Source organism: Bufo gargarizans, chromosome 4 (genome assembly GCF_014858855.1).
Source record: "Bufo gargarizans isolate SCDJY-AF-19 chromosome 4, ASM1485885v1, whole genome shotgun sequence".
In the NCBI taxonomy this organism is placed as follows: Eukaryota; Metazoa; Chordata; class Amphibia; order Anura; family Bufonidae; genus Bufo; species Bufo gargarizans.
Window position 1 is genome coordinate 469,552,187 of NC_058083.1, and position 19,660 is coordinate 469,571,846.

Here is a 19,660-nt window from a genome sequence, read left to right on the forward strand (position 1 = left end):
GGCAAAGGCAAAAAAACTCTCCCTTTTTGAACGTGGTCGGGTTGTTGAACTGCATAAGCAGGGTCTCTCACAGCGTGCCATCGCTGCTGAGGTGGGACGCAGTAAGACAGTCATTTGGAATTTATTAAATGATCCTGAGAGTTATGGAACAAAAAAGTCAAGTGGAAGACCCCAAAAAAATTCAACAGCACTGAGCCGGAGGATCCAATTGGCTGTCCGTCAAGACACTGGACGATCCTCGACCCAAATTAAGGCCCTTACTGGTGCTGACTGCAGCCCCATAACCATCAGACGGCATCTGAGACTGAAGGGCTTCACAAACAAAAAACGTCTTCAAAGACCTCGTCTCCTTGAACGCCACAGAACTGCTCGTTTGGACTTTGCAAGAGAGCACCAAACATGGGACATTTAAAGGTGGAAGAAAGTTTTATTCTCTGATGAGAAAAATTTAACCTTGATGGTCCTGATGGTTTCCAACATTACTGGCATGACAAGCAGATCCCACCTGAGATGTTTTCTACGAGCCACAGTGGAGGGCGCGCCATAATTGTCTGGGGTGCTTTTTCCTTCAGTGGAACAATGGAGCTTCAGGAAGTGCAGGGACGTCAAAAGGCCGCTGGCTATGTCCAGATATTGCAGAGAGCATTCCTCATGACTGAAGGCCCTCGTCTGTGTGGTAACGACTGGGTTTTTCAACAGTCCAAAGAAAGAAGATGGAGGCAGCATGACCGGTAAAACATCCCTTTATTAGGGGAACCGCCAAGTGAACAGCGTGCAGGGGTTGTGACGTTTCGGCTGCTTCACAGCCTTTATCAAACACAAAATGCCATTAACAAGTGCCTGTTTAAATATCTTAAAACACACCCACTCATAAGAGAGTGGCCAATGATAGTGTGACTAAGGTGCTGAGGTCATCACAGATGCGTCCTCAGGTGCTCCTACTACATGTGTCAAACAATCATACATATTAGATCCTTATCGCCCACATACCTGACAGGCACACATGTGCCTCGGCGTTCACAAGCGCCAGGCGCGCATGACAGGAAAGAGAGGGTCACGTCACTGCCTGTTTCCTTAGGATCAGCTGCTCGCAGTGCGGCTCCGCCCACCCGATCTCACGTCATCCTATCTCCCCCGTCGTGCGCGCCGTTGTCAGGGACGCCTCCGGGCTGGTCCGCCCCTACCCCACAAGACGGGTGCGATAACTCCACCCCACCGCAAACGGATTCCGTTTGTCTCGACATATGGATCCAAAAGTGGTGATATAGCGCGTATTATACGCAAAGAATGGCACATTTTACAAAAAGGTTTGCCCATGGTAGAGGAATTTGTGGGTTTCCCCATGATGGCATACAAGAGAGGGACCAACCTGCGTGACAGATTGGTGAAGACCGAGGTTGGGGAGCCGCATGGGGATGGGCAAAGGTATCTGGCACCAAGGAAGTTGGGATGTTTTCCCTGCCTTGGGTGTTGTAACTGTGGCAATATGCTGAAGGGTTATACCTTTGCCCATCCCTATAGCGGCAAGCCTTATAAGATCAAAAACTTTTTCACATGCAGGTCACGGGACGTGATATACATGATCACGTGTCCATGTGGCCTCATCTACATTGGGGAGACCACTATGGAAGCCAGGGAACGCATCAATTCCCACAAGAGTAACATCCGTAGGGCCCAGATTGACAAGCCGGTGGCAAAACATTTCCTGGCGCGTGGGCACTCGGTCAACCAACTCCGATCAGAATCATTGATTCGGTTGGCCCTCTGAGACGTGGGGGGGACAAGGATCGGATTCTACAGAAGAAAGAACTTAGGTGGATTTTTGAAATGAGAGCCCTCCAACCTTATGGGATGAACATAGATTTTCCGATAACGAATGTGTAATGAGCCTGAGTGACCTTTGAACTGGTTCTCTGTGTAATGTTTTTAACTGTAGTTTGTTTTTTATTAAGGCACGTTTCTCACTTTTTCCTAGCCCACATGGAGTACGGCATGCCATAGAACTAAGGCTTGGGTCCAATCCGTGACCCCTAGATGAGTGTGGATTTCTCCCTTCACGCACCGCAGCAAAGGATGGGGCTAGACCGAGGTTGCAGCTTCGGCAATGCGGGGTGGATCGGACACTGGAGAGGCGGGACTGTGATGTCATCAGGGCCGGGTTTCGGCTGATGACGTGATGACACCGCCTCCTTTGTGGACGTCCCTGTCATGGTCTTACCTCCTTGCTGTTTCCTTCGTTTGACATGTGCTGGCGGCCATCTTGGTTTCTGGGTTTTCTTGTAGCCTCCCACCCTGCGGCTCCTCCTTCCCACTGGGAGGAGCTGGATGCCTAGCTCATATATATAGGAGGTCTGTGGCTTCAGTTCCTTGCTTGGTCCTCCTGTGTTCACATGCTTCCAAGACTGCTGCTGCTTCTGGTTCCTGATCCTGGCCTCGTCTGACTACCCCGTTGGTTCCTGATTCCGGCTTCGTCTGACTACCCCGTTGGTTCCTGATTCCGGCTTCGTCTGACTACCCCGTTGGTTCCTGTTCCTGGCTTCGTCTGACTACCCCGTTGGTTCCTGATTCCGGCTTCGTCTGACTACCCCGTTGGTTCCTGTTCCTGGCTTCGTCTGACTACCCTTCTGGTTCCTGACCTCTGTCTCCGCAAGACCCTGCTTCGGTTTAGCCATCCGTTCGGACTTTGCTACGGCTTGCTCTTCAATAAAACCTTCTTATTTTCCACTTATCTCTTGTTGTACGTCTGGTTCATGGTTCCATGACATTAGGACCAAGCCCTGAATTCTGACGGTACAGGGCCACCCTCGCTACCTACGCTGGTTGCCAGACTTGATCAGCAGGATCACCTGTTGGGTCGGTTCGCTGTGGCGTTGCAAACCCTGCTTGAACGCACGGCTCATTTAGCTTCCGTTGCCGATGGGTCGGTTGTCGCTCCTGGGCCCGCTCCTACTGCCGCTCCGGTTGTTGCGCCAGAGTCTACCCTGACACCTGTTGCTGCGCCTGTGGTGTTTCAGGGTATGACCGGTTCTGCCCTCCTTCCACAGCGCTTTGGGGGAGAGCCAACTCAGTGCCGAGGTTTCCTTAACCAGGTGGGCATTTACTTCGAGTTGCTGCCACATGCCTTTCCTACTGAGAGATCAAGGGTGGGCTTCTTGATCTCGCTGCTCTCGGACAAGGCCTTGGCCTGGGCCAGCCCTTTATGGGAGAACAACAATCCGGTGGTTGCCGAGTTTTCCGGTTTTGTTGCTTCTCTTCGGAAGGTATTCGATGTGCCGGCTCGTGCTGCCTCTGCTGCGAAGCTCCTTATGTCCATCAGACAGGGTTCACGATCCGTAGCTGAATACGCCATTGAGTTTCGTACCCTGGCAGCAGAGGTGGGCTGGAATGGTGAGGCTCTGGTCGCTGCTTTCTCTCATGGTCTCTCGGATGCCTTGAAGGATGAGGTTGCAGCTAAGGACCTACCAGTGGAGCTCGAGTCTCTTATTTCTTTCCTGATTTTGATTGACACCAGACTCAGGGAGAGACCTTCCTTTAAGGAGAGCCTGCGGAGGTCTCCTAACAGATTGGCGCCTACGTTTGCTGTCCCACCCGTGCCTCCCTCTCCTCCCACGCCTCCTGGGGATGACTTGTCTGGGGGTGAACCCATGCAGCGGGGGTTTGCTCGCCTGTCTGAGGGGGAGAGGGTACTCCGGAGACGCGAGGGCCGATGCATGTACTGTGGTCTCGGTGGGCATTTTCGGTTGGCATGTCCGAACCGTCCGGGAGAACGCTCGCACCTGAGGTCCTGTCGGGGGCAGATCTTGGGTGGAGTCTCCTCGTCCCCGGTTTCCCGTGTTGACAAACCACTGATCACGGTTGTCCTCTCCTGGGTCGGGGGCTCGGTGACGACCCAGGCGTTGGTGGACTCTGGTGCTGGTGGTTTGTTCATTGATAGAGTGTTCGTTGCCGCCAATTCCATTCCTCTGCAGCCTCGAGGTTCCCCACTGGCTCTTGAGGCGATAGACGGCAGAATCCTCCTGCCGCCACACGTGACTCATGAGACCCTTCCAGTGGGGATGGCCATTGGTGCCGTTCACAGAGAGTCGGTCTGTCTCCAGGTTATTTCGTCTCCACACTACTCGGTGGTCTTGGGGTACCCCTGGCTCCAGAAGCATAATCCGACTTTCGATTGGAGATCGGTCGAGATCCTCTCGTGGTCACCGCAGTGTGGGGCTAGTTGCATCCATGGGCCTGTCAAGTTGCTGTGTACTTCCTCGGACTCTCTGTTGCCTCCTGAATACGAAGAGTACCGGGATGTATTCGATAAGGTGCGCGCGGTTGCCCTACCTCCGCACCGCCCATACGATTGTGCCATAGAGTTACAATCCGGTGCCGTTCCTCCTCGTGGCAAAGTCTATCCACTGTCGGTAGCGGAGAATGAGGCCATGGAGGAGTACGTGAGGGAGGCGCTTTCACGCGGACACATTCGCAAATCCTCGTCCCCGGCAGGGGCTGGATTTTTCTTTGTGAAAAAGAAGGGCGGCGAGTTGAGGCCTTGCATCGATTACAGGGGTCTCAATCGCATCACGATCAAGAACGCTTACCCGATACCCTTGATTTCCGAGCTGTTCGATCGCCTCAAAGGGGCCACGGTCTTTACCAAACTCGACCTGAGGGCGGCATATAACCTGGTAAGGATCAAGGCGGGCGATGAGTGGAAGACCGCGTTTAACACCAGGACCGGTCATTATGAATCCTTGGTTATGCCCTTTGGGTTGTGCAATGCGCCCGCAGTCTTCCAGGAATTCATCAACGATGTTTTCCGTGACCTGTTGCAGCAGTGTGTGGTGGTCTATTTGGATGACATCTTGGTATATTCTGCATCCATGGAGGCCCACATTCTGGATGTCAGACGAGTGTTGCAACGCTTACGAGAGAACAAGCTGTTCGGTAAGCTTGAGAAATGCGAATTTCACCGATCCCAGGTAACCTTCTTAGGTTACATCATTTCCGCTGAGGGGTTCTCCATGGATCCTGAGAAGGTTTCGGCTGTCTTACAGTGGCCCCAGCCCAGTGGGCTTCGTGCCCTGCAGCGCTTTTTGGGCTTCGCCAATTATTATCGGAAGTTCATCAGGGACTTTTCCATGCTAGCCAAGCCTCTCACGGATCTGACCAGGAAGGGCAGTAATCCTCAGGTCTGGCCGCTCGAGGCCATCCGAGCTTTTGAGGCTCTAAAGTCCGCCTTTGTGTCGGCTCCGATTCTGTCGCATCCCAACCCTGGGTTGCCTTTTGTCCTCGAGGTGGACGCGTCTGAGACGGGAGTAGGCGCCCTCCTGTCTCAGCGTAGAACACCAGAGGGTCCTCTGCTTCCTTGTGGGTTTTACTCCCGGAAACTGTCTTCCGCGGAGTGCAACTATCAGATTGGTGACAGGGAGTTATTGGCCATCGTGCAGGCCCTTAAAGAATGGAGGCACTTGCTCGAGGGCTCGGTGGTTCCGGTTCTCATCCTGACGGACCACAAGAATCTGACCTACCTCTCTGAGGCCAAGAGATTGACACCACGTCAGGCCAGATGGGCTCTGTTCTTGTCACGTTTTAATTACGTGGTCTCCTACCTACCCGGCTCCAAGAACATCAGAGCGGATGCCTTATCACGGCAGTACTCCGAGCTGTCCGGGGAGGAGTCGATTCCGACTACGGTCATACCCCCGAATCAGATCCTGGCCGCTATTCGCACCAGCCTGACTTCTCCTCTGGGTGAGCAGATTTTGGCGGCTCAATCTGGTGCTCCCTCTGGGAGACCCAACGGCAGATGTTTTGTGCCTGAGGAGTTGCGCACTCGGTTGTTGCGAACCTACCATAACTCCAAGGCCGCGGGGCACCCTGGAAAGAATCAGCTGTCCTGGGCGGTTTCACGTCTGTTCTGGTGGCCTTCTCTACGTTCCGACATCGCCGCATATGTAGCGGCATGCTCCGTTTGTGCCCAGAGTAAGTCCCCTCGGCACCTTCCGTTGGGCCTTTTGCAACCCATAGCCACCGGGGAGCGTCCATGGTCACACCTGGGGATGGATTTCATTGTGGACCTCCCTGCATCCCGAGGCCATACGGTCATTCTCATGATTGTGGATCGGTTTTCCAAAATGTGCCACTGTGTTCCTCTCAAGAAGTTACCCTCTGCACAAGAGTTGGCCTCGATTTTTGCCAGGGAGGTCTTCCGGTTGCACGGTTTGCCCAAGGAGATTGTGTCGGATCGGGGGAGTCAGTTTGTGTCCAGGTTCTGGCGCGCCTTTTGCTCCCAGTTGGGGATTCATCTCTCTTTCTCCTCGGCCTACCACCCTCAGTCCAATGGGGCCGCAGAACGATCCAATCAGGCCTTGGAGCAATTCCTTCGTTGCTATGTCTCCGATCACCAAGACAATTGGGTTGACCTCCTGCCTTGGGCTGAGTTTGCCAGGAACACGGCGGTGAACTCTTCCTCTGGGACGTCTCCCTTCATGGCCAATTATGGGTTCCAACCTGCCGTGTTACCGGAGGTATTCTCTCCCCAGGATATTCCGGCTGTGGAGGATCACCTTTCCGTCCTACGTGCTTCTTGGGTACAGATCCAGAGGTCCCTTGAGGTCTCTGCGCAGCGCCAGAAACTCCAGGCTGATCGCAGACGAGCGCCCGCTCCTTCCTACCAGGTCGGAGACCGCGTATGGTTGTCCACCCGCAACCTCAACCTTCGAGTGCCCACTCCCAAGCTGGCGCCTCGCTTTGTTGGTCCCTTCCGAGTGCTTCGCAGGGTAAACCCGGTAGCCTATGCCCTTGCGCTTCCTCCTGGCATGTGGATCTCCAACGTGTTTCATGTCTCCCTGTTGAAGCCACTGGTGTGTAATCGTTTCACTTCCTCGATTCCTCGGCCTCGTCCGGTCCAAGTGGGCAATCGTGAGGAGTATGAGGTGAGCAATATCCTGGACTCACGCCTGGTCCGCGGCCGGGTGCAGTTTTTGGTCCATTGGCGTGGTTATGGTCCAGAGGAGCGTTCCTGGGTTCCCTCCGCAGATGTCCATGCTCCTGTCTTGCTCCGAGCCTTCCACGCACGCTTCCCTCAGAAACCGTTCCTTACTCCGCGGAGGAGGGGCCCTTGAGGGGGAGGTACTGTCATGGTCTTACCTCCTTGCTGTTTCCTTCGTTTGACATGTGCTGGCGGCCATCTTGGTTTCTGGGTTTTCTTGTAGCCTCCCACCCTGCGGCTCCTCCTTCCCACTGGGAGGAGCTGGATGCCTAGCTCATATATATAGGAGGTCTGTCGCTTCAGTTCCTTGCTTGGTCCTCCTGTGTTCACATGCTTCCAAGACTGCTGCTGCTTCTGGTTCCTGATCCTGGCCTCGTCTGACTACCCCGTTGGTTCCTGATTCCGGCTTCGTCTGACTACCCCGTTGGTTCCTGATTCCGGCTTCGTCTGACTACCCCGTTGGTTCCTGTTCCTGGCTTCGTCTGACTACCCCGTTGGTTCCTGATTCCGGCTTCGTCTGACTACCCCGTTGGTTCCTGTTCCTGGCTTCGTCTGACTACCCTTCTGGTTCCTGACCTCTGTCTCCGCAAGACCCTGCTTCGGTTTAGCCATCCGTTCGGACTTTGCTACGGCTTGCTCTTCAATAAAACCTTCTTATTTTCCACTTATCTCTTGTTGTACGTCTGGTTCATGGTTCCATGACAGTCCCCCATCGTTGCCTTAAGCTGTGAAGGGAATGCAGAACAGCATTGCAGCCTAATCCGATCTAGGTTTGGATCGTGAATACTGCGGATGCGGTGGGGTGGAGTTATCGCACCCGTCTTGTGGGGTAGGGGCGGACCAGCCCGGAGGCGTCCCTGACAACGGCGCGCACGACGGGGGAGATAGGATGACGTGAGATCGGGTGGGCGGAGCCGCACTGCGAGCAGCTGATCCTAAGGAAACAGGCAGTGACGTGACCCTCTCTTTCCTGTCATGCGCGCCTGGTGCTTGTGAACGCCGAGGCACATGTGTGCCTGTCAGGTATGTGGGCGATAAGGATCTAATATGTATGATTGTTTGACACATGTAGTAGGAGCACCTGAGGACGCATCTGTGATGACCTCAGCACCTTAGTCACACTATCATTGGCCACTCTCTTATGAGTGGGTGTGTTTTAAGATATTTAAACAGGCACTTGTTAATGGCATTTTGTGTTTGATAAAGGCTGTGAAGCAGCCGAAACGTCACAACCCCTGCACGCTGTTCACTTGGCGGTTCCCCTAATAAAGGGATGTTTTACCGGTCATGCTGCCTCCATCTTCTTTCTTTGGACTGTTCATGAAGGAGCCCTGATGAATCTTGGACTCCAGGTAGGCTGCTGCATACCGGATGACCTCAAGCTCTGGTGAGTGCGATTCCAATACAAATTTTTCTGTTACTGTTTGGGTTTTTCAACAGGACAACGCTACAGTAAACAATGTCTGCAGGACAAGGGACTTCTTACAGGAGAATAACATCACTCTTTTGGCCCATCCTGCGTGTTCCCCTGATCTAAATCTAATTGAGAACCTTTGGGGATGGATGGCAAGGGAAGTTTACAAAAATGGACAACAGTTCCAGACAGTAGATGGCCTTCGTGCGGCTGTCTTCACCACTTGGAGAAATGTTCCCACTCACCTCATGGAAACGCTTGCATCAAGCATGCCGAAACGAATTTTTGAAGTGATAAACAATAACGGGGGAGCTACTCATGTTCATGTTTGGAAGTTGGATTTCTGTTTTGGGAGGTTTAGTTTTTTTTGGGAGGTGTGGTCCTAAACCTTTGATCAGCTGAAAAACAGCCTGTTTCAGTTTATTTGTTGTTTACATTAAATTGAATGCTCAACAAAATGTTTTGTCTCACTCCCACTTGTTGCATGTTGAAGCTCTACTTGGAACCTGGTTAAGATCCAGCCATGCTAAATATGATTTTTTTGCCAATTTTTCAAGTGGTCTTAAACTTTTGATCAGGACTGTATATATTTTTTAAAATATATATAAAAAGAGACTGGGCACACCTCCAGATACTGGGCCACTGACTTTAATTATTTTCAAATTAAAGGGCTTCTGTCACCCCACTAAAGTCATTTTTTTTGGGGGGGGGGGGGGGGGGCTAGTTACATTCCTTATAGTGCGATATATGAGAATATAATGGTGTTACTTACTTTCATTCAGCCGTTTCTTATAAAAACTAAGTTTTATAATATGTAAATCAGGTCTCTACCAGCAAGTAGGGCGTCTACTTTCTGGTAGCCGCCGCAAAAAAACGCCCCCTCGTCGTGTTGATTGACAGGGCCAGCCGTGATCTCCTCCTCCGGCCGGCCCTGTCAGCAGTAAGTAACACCATTATATTTTCATATATCGCACTATAAGGAATGTAACTAGCCCCAAAAAAAAATAATGACTTTAGTGGGGTGACAGAAGCCCTTTAAGATGACAATCATAAAATAAAACCTATAAATAATATATTAATATTGTAGCAATAATATTAAATAAATACTATGATGGTACAATCATAAATAGGTTAAGAAACACCTAAAATTGAAATTAGCAGCAAATGTGTTTGTGTAGACAAGCGCAACAACTTGGGTAGTTTCTAATATAGCAGAAACTGACAATCGCTAACAATGGAACAGTTACTTTGAAACCAACAATGTCTTTCAAAAGTAACAGCACGTTTTCAAAGCAGCCGACAACAGGATCTTTTTTTCAAAAGTACCAGCGCATTTGCGGGACAGCCGACAACAGAATAGCAGCTAGATGAACACTCCTATCCCTGTTGTACAGGGTACTGGCAATCTGTAACTGTAACAGGCAGCTTTATACTACCTAAATAGCGCCCACAGTGAAACTAATTTGGTGCGGAGAAAAGCAGAACATACAGCGGCGTCCCGCTGCATGTGTGACTCAGCGATGTCCCGCTAAAAGTTACTGTGTAGCAAACTTGATTACACCGACCTCAGAGTCGGAACGGGCTTACCCGCTTGGTGCGGCCCCAGCCGTCCTGCGGTATTCAAATGGAATTTGGCTCTCTATCCACCAGAGTTTTGTTCGCTGGCGTAGGTTCACTTGTGGGTCCGCCGTTTTGGCTTCAGATCCGATGTGGTGGTGCCCTCTACGCGAACCTTTAGCGGATGATAAGCGACAGTCTTCATCCTTTAAGTAGTGAACTACTTCTTTAAGAGATGGGGGGTCTGACCAGACGCCTTTCGGGGCTGGAGTCTCCAGCCCCGAACGCGTCTGGTCAAACTCCCCATCTCTTAAAGAAGTAATGCACTACTTAAAGGATAAATGCGGTGCATTTATATGTTCTAATGCATTTTTCGGCTTGTATTAGTGGGAAAAAAGGGCATATTAGCTGTTGTGTGGTAAAGTGCGAAAATGACAGCCCTTTTTGTTGTGTATTAAATATATTTGCCGCTCAGCGGTGCACATACAGTATCTGTTTTAAATCCCTTTTTGTATTGTGGTGATTGACTTGCTAATGAAAGGTCACCTTTTGCTTTTAAAATGATGTACAGTATACATAAAATGGTAAACATCCACATTAGGCTACATGCACACAACCGTGTGCCCCCCGTGCAGTCCGCAATACACGGGCACCGGCCGTGTGCATGCCACATCAAGGATCGCGGACCCATTTACATGATTGAGTCCGCAATCATGGAGATGCAGAACGGAGGCACGGATCGGAACCCCGCGGAAGCACTACAGGGTGCGTCCGTGGTGTTTCCAACCGTGCCTCCGCACTGCAAAAAAGTAGTGCATGTGTGGACCGTCGGATGCGGATTGCGGACCTCATTCAAGTAGATGGGTCTGTGATCCTTAAACGGCTGCCCGACAGTCTGTACCCGTGCATTGCGGACCGCAATTTGAGGTCCGCAGCACGGGCACGGAGCCCTAACTTTCGTAACGTTAGTCTGAAATTTATCAAAATGGATGATTACAACCAAAATTTACATTCTTTAGGTGACATTAAAGATAAGCGATAAGGACTAAATGATTGTTGAGCAGCTGTGATACATGTTTTCAATGAAATTGATAAGAATTTGTGTTAAGGGGGTTATACCATGATAAAAAAAATCTAACATCATGTAGTATATGACAAATAGCTTTTAACAAAGCTATAACCAGCTCTGTACCTCCCATAGATATAGAGATCTCCCCATTAATTGCTCCATTTACTCGATTTACTAGATATTCTTCAGGGTGGCAGGTCAGCGGTGTGTTCTTTCTGCTGTAGCTCTCCCTGTCACATTTCAGGGGGTGAATTCCTTCTGCTTCAGCTCTATCTTTGTTACAGCTCAGGCTTTCTTTACATCTGTGTGATTTTTCATCTACTACTCTATGAGTTTCCTTACTCACTAGAAGCCATTCTCTCCATAGAAGAGAAGATATCATTTTCTATTTGTTGTCATGAGCATCAATCAGCCCTTCTAAAAGAAGATCTGGCTGGTGGCAGTTAAAGGATTGAACTGAGCATGTGTGACCTGCTCATTCAGCTCTCTAGATTGATGTGCACCTTACTATACAGACTGAACATCAGGGGGATCCATTATCATAAAGTATTTGGAAAATCTCACATATGGAGCATCTTTTGTAATAAAGTAAATTATGAAAGTGATATAACAAGACTGTTCTCTTCTAACTGTATCTTATCTTTGATAGGTTTATAGTGACCAGTACAGGGATCAGATAGGACTTGTTGGCTATTTTCCAAGCAGTCTCATTAACGAGTTGAATGTCTACCAGGATTCTCTTCAAGAATTTCCTACAACGGTAAGTTACCTAGGAGCCTCTGTTTATATGTGCTGAAGCCAAGGACCTCTATTTTAGGACCTCAAAACTTTAAAGTGGCTTCTGAGGCTCTGAAAACTTGAGGCTGAAGCCACATATGATCTGAATGCTGTTCTATGGTTTAACGTCAAGTTTATCATCATCAAATGACTATTTAGGAGGATCAATAGAAAACGGAATGAACATGTAACCCAAGATTACCAAGAATGGTAACATGAGAAGTTCTACCAAACTTACAAATAGTTGTCCCAGTGTTTGAGTATGATGTACAGTTTTAAATTCTCAGATGGTATTTTAGATTTCTGTTTATAAAAGTTTAGATATAACTAGAGAGATGAGCGAATTGAAGCTGGCGAAGTGGAATTCATTGCGAATTTGAGGAGAAATACAATTTGCATGAAAATTGTAGTAACGAATCGCATTTTTCTTAAAATGGCTGCTGCATGTGTGAGGACATGGAGAAAGGAAGTCTGGGCAGCGGGATCACCCATACTGACATGCATGCAGCCAATCAGCAGCCAGCCAGCCCTGTGATGTCACAGCCGTATAAACACGGCAGCCATCTTAGATTCTGGCAGTCACCAGAGTACATAGTGCAGGGAGAGACGAGTCTGCATGCGCTAGGGACAGTAATAGAAAAATCATCATTGTGCTAAAAAAAAAACTATTTACAAGTGCAGGGAAAGATTATCAAGGTGTAGGGAAAGGATAGGAAGATATCAATCCACTGCATTTCTGTTGAACAGGGTTCAGTGGTAGAGGTGACAGCCTGAGTAATAGGAACAATACAATTACACTTTGCTGCACTGACTGGCGATACAAATTGCCATTATACAGCTCTGTAATTCCAGCAAACCGTTCTTATTAGGGTGCAAGTGGTGTTTGATACAGGCATTAACAGGGTTCATTACAAGGAAATATTTCTACGTCTTATTTGCCCTTGTGCGGTGCATTTATATGTTCTAAAGCATTTTGTTGGCTTGTATTAGTGGGAAAAAAGGGCTTATTAGCTGTTGTGTGGTAAAGTGCGAAAATGACAGCCCTTTTTGTTGTGTATTAAATATATTTGCCGCTCAGCGGTGCACATACAGTATCTGTTTTAAAGCCCTTTTTTGCGTATATTAGTGGAAAAAGTAAATATATCTTTGCCGCCTAGCGGTGCAGTTATCTGTTTTAAAGCCCTTTTTTTGTTTGTATTAGTGGAAAAAGGAAAAATATCTTTGCCGCCTGGTGTTGCAGTTATCTGTTTAAAGCCCTTTTTTGCGTGTATTAGTGGAAAAAGGAAAAATATCTTTGCCGGTCAGCGGTGCAGTGAGATATTTTACAGCCCAGTTTGCCATGTATTAGTGGCGAAATACAAATATATTCGCCATTCATAGTTGTACTTATCTGTTGAACAGCCTTTTGTGTAAAAATAGAAAAAAATTAGGGCCTAATTGCTGTTCAGCGGTGCAGTGAGATATTTTACAGCCCAGTTTGCCGTGTAATACTGGCGAAATACTACTATATTCGTCTTTCATCTTTGCACTTATTTGTTGAAAAGCCTTTTGTGTAAAAATAGATAAAAATTACGGCCTAATTGCCATTCAGTAGTGCAGTGAGATATTTTACAGCCAGTTTGCTGTGTATTACTGGCAAAATACAACTATATTCGACTTTCATTGTTGCAGTTATTTGTTCAAAAGCCTTTTGTGTAAAAATAGAAAAAAATAGGGCCTAATTTCTGTTCAGCGGTGCAGTGAGATATTTTACAGCCCAGTTTGCCGTGTATTACTTGTGAAATACAAATATATTCGCTGTTGATAGTTGTACTTATCTGTTGAAAAGCCTTTTGCGTAAAAATATAAAAAAATTAGGGCCTAATTGTCGTTCACCGATGCAGTGAGATATTTTACAGTCCAGTTTGCCGTGTATTAGTGGCAAAATATAAAATATTTGATCTAACATTTGGTTAATTGATCTAACAGTCTGTTAGGCAGAAAAGTGCCAGGCCGTGCAAAAGGGAGTGGCAGAGGCCTAAATGTTTCTGGCGCAGGCAGAGGTCGCAGCAGAGTAAGGGGCCATGGCAGCAGGGATTACTTCCAGAGGCCTAAACTCCCAGTGTCAGCTAGGGGTCGTGTCGTGACCAGCAGCCCAGCGGTTCTAAAATGGTTGGCTCGATCTTTGACTTCGTCGCAACTTACCTCAGACACCCCCAGCCAAGAGTCAGTGGGTTTGTCAGACATAACCCTTAGTTGGCATGCCCGGGAGCAGGCTCTGTGCCCTCACCTGTCCTCAACCTACCTCTGTCCTTTTCTGTTCCCTCACCTAGAGAAGTATTATCTGCTGTAGGCTCAGCTCCACTTTTCAGCGAAGAAGAGCTACTAGAGGACGGTCAGCATCTAATGCCCAGCCAAGATCTGGAGGAGACATCTGCTGCTTCCTCTGCTAGGCGGGCAAGTAGTGATGAGGAGAGTTGCATGGGAGCTGGTGTTGAGAGCGGTCAGGCTCCTGACCCAGAGACCGTTGAGGAGGACATCAGTGATGTGCAGACACTACTCAATAATGATGATGTAGCTGATCGCACTTGGGAGCCGGGTGACGAAGGGGCTTTATCATCATCGGGAGAAGAGGATGTTAGCTTTCCTGTGAGCCAGTGGCGGAGCCAGCAAGTCGCTAGCATGGCCGAGAGTCAGCAGGGTGGCAGCAGTGGGAGGTCGGGAGCCAAACAAGCCACGGTAGACCAACCACTTCGTGGGAGCCTACCTGCCCGGGAAGTAGCGGTGCAGGGGCTCAAGGAGGCAACTGTGGTAGCAGTCAGTGAGTGCGTAGTGTTGGGGGTAAAATCACCTACTCTGAGGTGTGGCAGTTTTTTTTTAACCCGCCGGAGGAGGCGAATGTGACCGTATGTAGAATCTGTGGGCAGAGGGTGAAGCGTGGCCAGGGTGCCAATGTTGGCACTATGGCCCTGTGTCAACATATGCAGCGCCATAGAGTGGCCTGGGAGAACCGTGGCTCCAATGTGGTGGTCCAGCCTGCTGCAGTAACCACTGCATCATCCACTGGCACGCACCTGGTTTATGACAGTCAAGGCTCCACTACCTTAGCCGAAGGGAGCTGTCTGTCCTTCCCATCATCTGCCGGTCCTGATGATCCTGCTCCTCCTACTCCTCATCACGCATTCCGTCAGCAATCGATCACCGAAGCGATTGCCAAGAGACAACAGTATCTGTGCACTCATTCAACGGCACAGAAGCTGAATGTGCTCCTGTCCAAGTTGCTGGTGCTGCAGTCCCTCCCTTTCCAAGTGGTGGACTCTGCACCTTTCAGAGAACTGATGGCTTGTGCAGAACCGAGGTCGAGAGTCCCAAGCTGTCATTTCTTTGACAAAAAGGCAGTACCAGCCTTGCATACACATGTAGAACAGAAGGTGGGCCAGTCCTTGAGCCTGTCGGTGTCTGCCAAAGTCTGCCAAAGTGCACGGCAGTGCCAGTGTGTGGCACAGACACACCAGCAACTTGGCCAGGTGACGCCGCTTCCGCCTCCACGTTACCAAGCCGTTATTCCAGCGACAATGTCCGCCTCTGCCTCTTCATCTTCCACCATGTCCTTAGCCTCTACTGCAGGGACAATGCACAGTGCCCCTCCAGCATATGACATGTGCAGGGCACGGCGGTGTCACACTGTTCTGCACCTCGTTTGCATGGGCAAATGGAGTCACACAGGGGAGGAACTGCTCCATGTCGTTCAGCAAGAAATCGAATCCTGGCTTTCTGCATGACAACTGGAAATCGGAACCATGGTGATCGACAAAGGGAAGAACATTGTGTCAGCACTGCATCAAAGAGGGCTGAGCTATGCGCCCTGCATGGCACACATGTTCAATCTGGTTGTCAAGTAGTGCCTGAATTCTTCCACCCATCTGCAAGACATTCTAAAAATGCACAGGAAACTTTGCATGCACTTCAGCCAATCGTACACCGCAAAGCACACCCTCCTTGAGCTGCAGTAGCAGAACGGCATCCCCCAACATAGGCTGATATGCGACGTTTCCACACATTGGAATTCCACCCTCCATATGTTGGACCGACTGTACGGACAGAGAAAGGCCATCAACTATTTCCTGATGATCCAAGCGGACAGGAGTACTCCCCTGTGTAACTTCGATGTCAGCCAGTGGCAGCTCATATGTGACACCTGCCATTTGCTCAGGCCCTTTGAGGATGCCACGTTATTTGTCAGTCGCCAGGACTACAGGATGAACAATGTCATAGCACAGGTGACATGAGAGGAGGAGCAGGAGCAGCCAGAGGAGCTACAGGGCGATGTTGAAGATGAGGTGGAGGACCTAGACACACGGTGGCAGTATGCAGTAGAAATGGAGGCAGGGAGTCCCTCTGAGTCACTTGCACAAATGGCCCGCTGCATGCTCACTTGCTTGGGTAGTGACATCCGAATTGTCACCATTCGGCAGAGGGATGACTTCTGGCTCTCTACCTTGTTGGACCCTCGCTACTGGTCCAAAACGGGGGCCTTTTTTACAACCGCGGAGAGGGAGGACAAACTGAACTACTATAGAGACATCCTATGTAGTCAGTTGGCCGCTGCCTATCTGCACCATCATCCATCCTCTCGAAGATCTGAATGGCAGCTAGACATAGAGCAGAACCTGAACCAGCAGGTGGTGGCATACTTGGAGTGCACCCTGCCAGCCGACCTTGAATATCTGCTTGAATACTGGGCAGCCAAACAGGCTTTGTGGCCTCAACTGGCCGAGTTTGCCCTGAAAAAGCTGTCCTGCCTGGCCAGTAGTGTGGCATCAGAGCGGGTGTTTAGTGCGGCAGGGGCCATAGTTACCCCAAGAAGAACTCACCTGTCCACCAAAAATGTGGAGAGACTGACCTTTGTCAAGATGAATCAGGCTTGGATCAGCCAGGATTTCCACCCACCAATGCCTGATGCATCAGACTAGATCATCCATGGTGCTACACCAACACTTTGACAAAAGAGACTGGTTTCTTCTGGCTACCTGCCTCAGCTACTATTCTGATGCTGACACCCGCCAGTGCTCCTTCTTTCACCCACCATCTTCAGCAGGTACTGGCATTGCCACCCACCCTCACACTCTGTCACCTTGTGTCAAGGAACCATGAACCAGACGTACAACAAGAGATACGTGGAAATAAGAAGGCTTTATTGCAAATCAAGCTGTAAGCAAAAGTCCAAACGGATGGCTAAACCGGAGCAGGGTCTTGCGAAGCCAGAGGTCAGGAGCCAGAAGGGTAGTCAGACGAAGCCAGGATCAGGAACCAGAAGGGTAGTCAGACGAAGCCAGGATCAGGAACCAGCGGGGTAGTCAGACGAGGCCAGGATCAGGAACCAGAAGCAGCAGCAGTCTTAGAAGCATGTGCACACAGGAGGACCAAGCAAGGAACTGAAGCCACAGAAGCACTCGGAAGGGACCAACAAAGCGAGGCGCCAGCTTGGGAGTGGGCACTCGAAGGTTGAGGTTGCGGGTGGACAACCATACACGGTCTCCGACCTGGTAGGAAGGAGCGGGCGCTCGTCTGCGATCAGCCTGGAGTCTCTGGCGCTGCGCAGAGACCTCAAGGGACCTCTGGATCTGTACCCAAGAAGCACGTAGGACGGAAAGGTGATCCTCCACAGCCGGAATATCCTGGGGAGAGAATACCTCCGGTAACACGGCAGGTTGGAACCCATAATTGGCCATGAAGGGAGACGTCCCAGAGGAAGAGTTCACCGCCGTGTTCCTGGCAAACTCAGCCCAAGGCAGGAGGTCAACCCAATTGTCTTGGTGATCGGAGACATAGCAACGTAGGAATTGCTCCAAGGCCTGATTGGATCGTTCTGCGGCCCCATTGGACTGAGGGTGGTAGGCCGAGGAGAAAGAGAGATGAATCCCCAACTGGGAGCAAAAGGCGCGCCAGAACCTGGACACAAACTGACTCCCCCGATCCGACACAATCTCCTTGGGCAAACCGTGCAACCGGAAGACCTCCCTGGCGAAAATCGTGGCCAACTCTTGTGCAGAGGGTAACTTCTTGAGAGGAACACAGTGGCACATTTTGTAAAACCGATCCACAATCATGAGAATGACCGTATGGCCTCGGGATGCAGGGAGGTCCACAATGAAATCCATCCCCAGGTGTGACCATGGGCGCTCCCCGGTGGCTATGGGTTGCAAAAGGCCCAACGGAAGGTGCCGAGGGGACTTACTCCGGGCACAAACGGAGCATGCCGCTACATATGCGGCGATGTCGGAACGTAGAGAAGGCCACCAGAACAGACGTGAAACAGCCCAGGACAGCTGATTCTTTCCAGGATGCCCCGCGGCCTTGGAGTTATGGTAGGTTCGCAACAACCGAGTGCGCAACTCCTCAGGCACAAAACATCTGCCGTTGGGTCTCCCAGAGGGAGCACCAGATTGAGCCGCCAAAATCTGCTCACCCAGGGGAGAGGTCAGGCTGGTGCGAATGGCGGCCAGGATCTGATTCGGAGGTATGACCGAAGTCGGAATCGACTCCTCCCCGGACAGCTCGGAGTACTGCCGTGATAAGGCATCCGCTCTGATGTTCTTGGAACCGGGTAGGTAGGAGACCACGTAATTAAAACGTGACAAGAACAGAGCCCATCTGGCCTGACGTGGTGTCAATCTCTTGGCCTCAGAAAGGTAGGTCAGATTCTTGTGGTCCGTCAGGATGAGAACCGGAACCACCGAACCCTCGAGCAAGTGCCTCCATTCTTTAAGGGCCTGCACGATGGCCAATAACTCCCTGTCACCAATCTGATAGTTGCACTCCGCGGAAGACAGTTTCCGGGAGTAAAACCCACAAGGAAGCAGAGGACCCTCTGGTGTTCTACGCTGAGACAGAAGGGCGCCTACTCCCGTCTCAGACGCGTCCACCTCGAGGACAAAGGGCAACCCAGGGTTGGGATGCGACAGAATCGGAGCCGACACAAAGGCGGACTTTAGAGCCTCAAAAGCTCGGATGGCCTCGAGCGGCCAGACCTGGAAATTACTGCCCTTCCTGGTCAGATCCGTGAGAGGCTTGGCTAGCATAGAAAAGTCCCTGATGAACTTCCGATAATAATTGGCGAAGCCCAAAAAGCGCTGCAGGGCACGAAGACCACTGGGCTGGGGCCACTGTAAGACAGCCGAAACCTTCTCAGGATCCATGGAGAACCCCTCAGCGGAAATGATGTAACCTAAGAAGGTTACCTGGGATCGGTGAAATTCGCATTTCTCAAGCTTACCGAACAGCCTGTTCTCTCGTAACCGTTGCAACACTCGTCTGACATCCATAATGTGGGCCTCCATGGATTCAGAATATACCAAGATGTCATCCAAATAGACCACCACACACTGCTGCAACAGGTCACGGAAAACATCGTTGATGAATTCCTGGAAGACTGCGGGCGCATTGCACAACCCAAAGGGCATAACCAAGGATTCATAATGACCGGTCCTGGTGTTAAACGCGGTCTTCCACTCATCGCCCGCCTTGATCCTTACCAGGTTATATGCCGCCCTCAGGTCGAGTTTGGTAAAGACCATGGCCCCTTTGAGGCGATCGAACAGCTCGGAAATCAAGGGTATCGGGTAAGCGTTCTTGATCGTGATGCGATTGAGACCCCTGTAATCGATGCAAGGCCTCAACTCACCGCCCTTCTTTTTCACAAAGAAAAATCCAGCCCCTGCCGGGGACGAGGATTTGCGGATGTGTCCGCGTGAAAGCGCCTCCCTCACGTACTCCTCCATGGCCTCATTCTCCGCTACCGACAGTGGATAGACCTTGCCACGAGGAGGAACGGCACCAGATTGTAACTCTATGGCACAATCGTATGGGCGGTGCGGAGGTAGGGCAA

The 19,660-nt window shown here is 50.3% G+C and overlaps 1 protein-coding gene across 1 annotated transcript in view; it reads left to right on the forward strand.

The window, feature by feature from the left end:
• Window positions 1-19,660, forward strand: part of OTOR (otoraplin) — a 47,735-nt gene that overhangs the window by 13,550 nt on the left and 14,525 nt on the right. Inside the window, exon 3 of the mRNA XM_044292483.1 lies at window positions 11,666-11,776. Within this exon, the coding sequence (XP_044148418.1) occupies window positions 11,666-11,776 (111 nt within the window). The remainder of the gene's footprint in view (window positions 1-11,665; window positions 11,777-19,660) is intronic.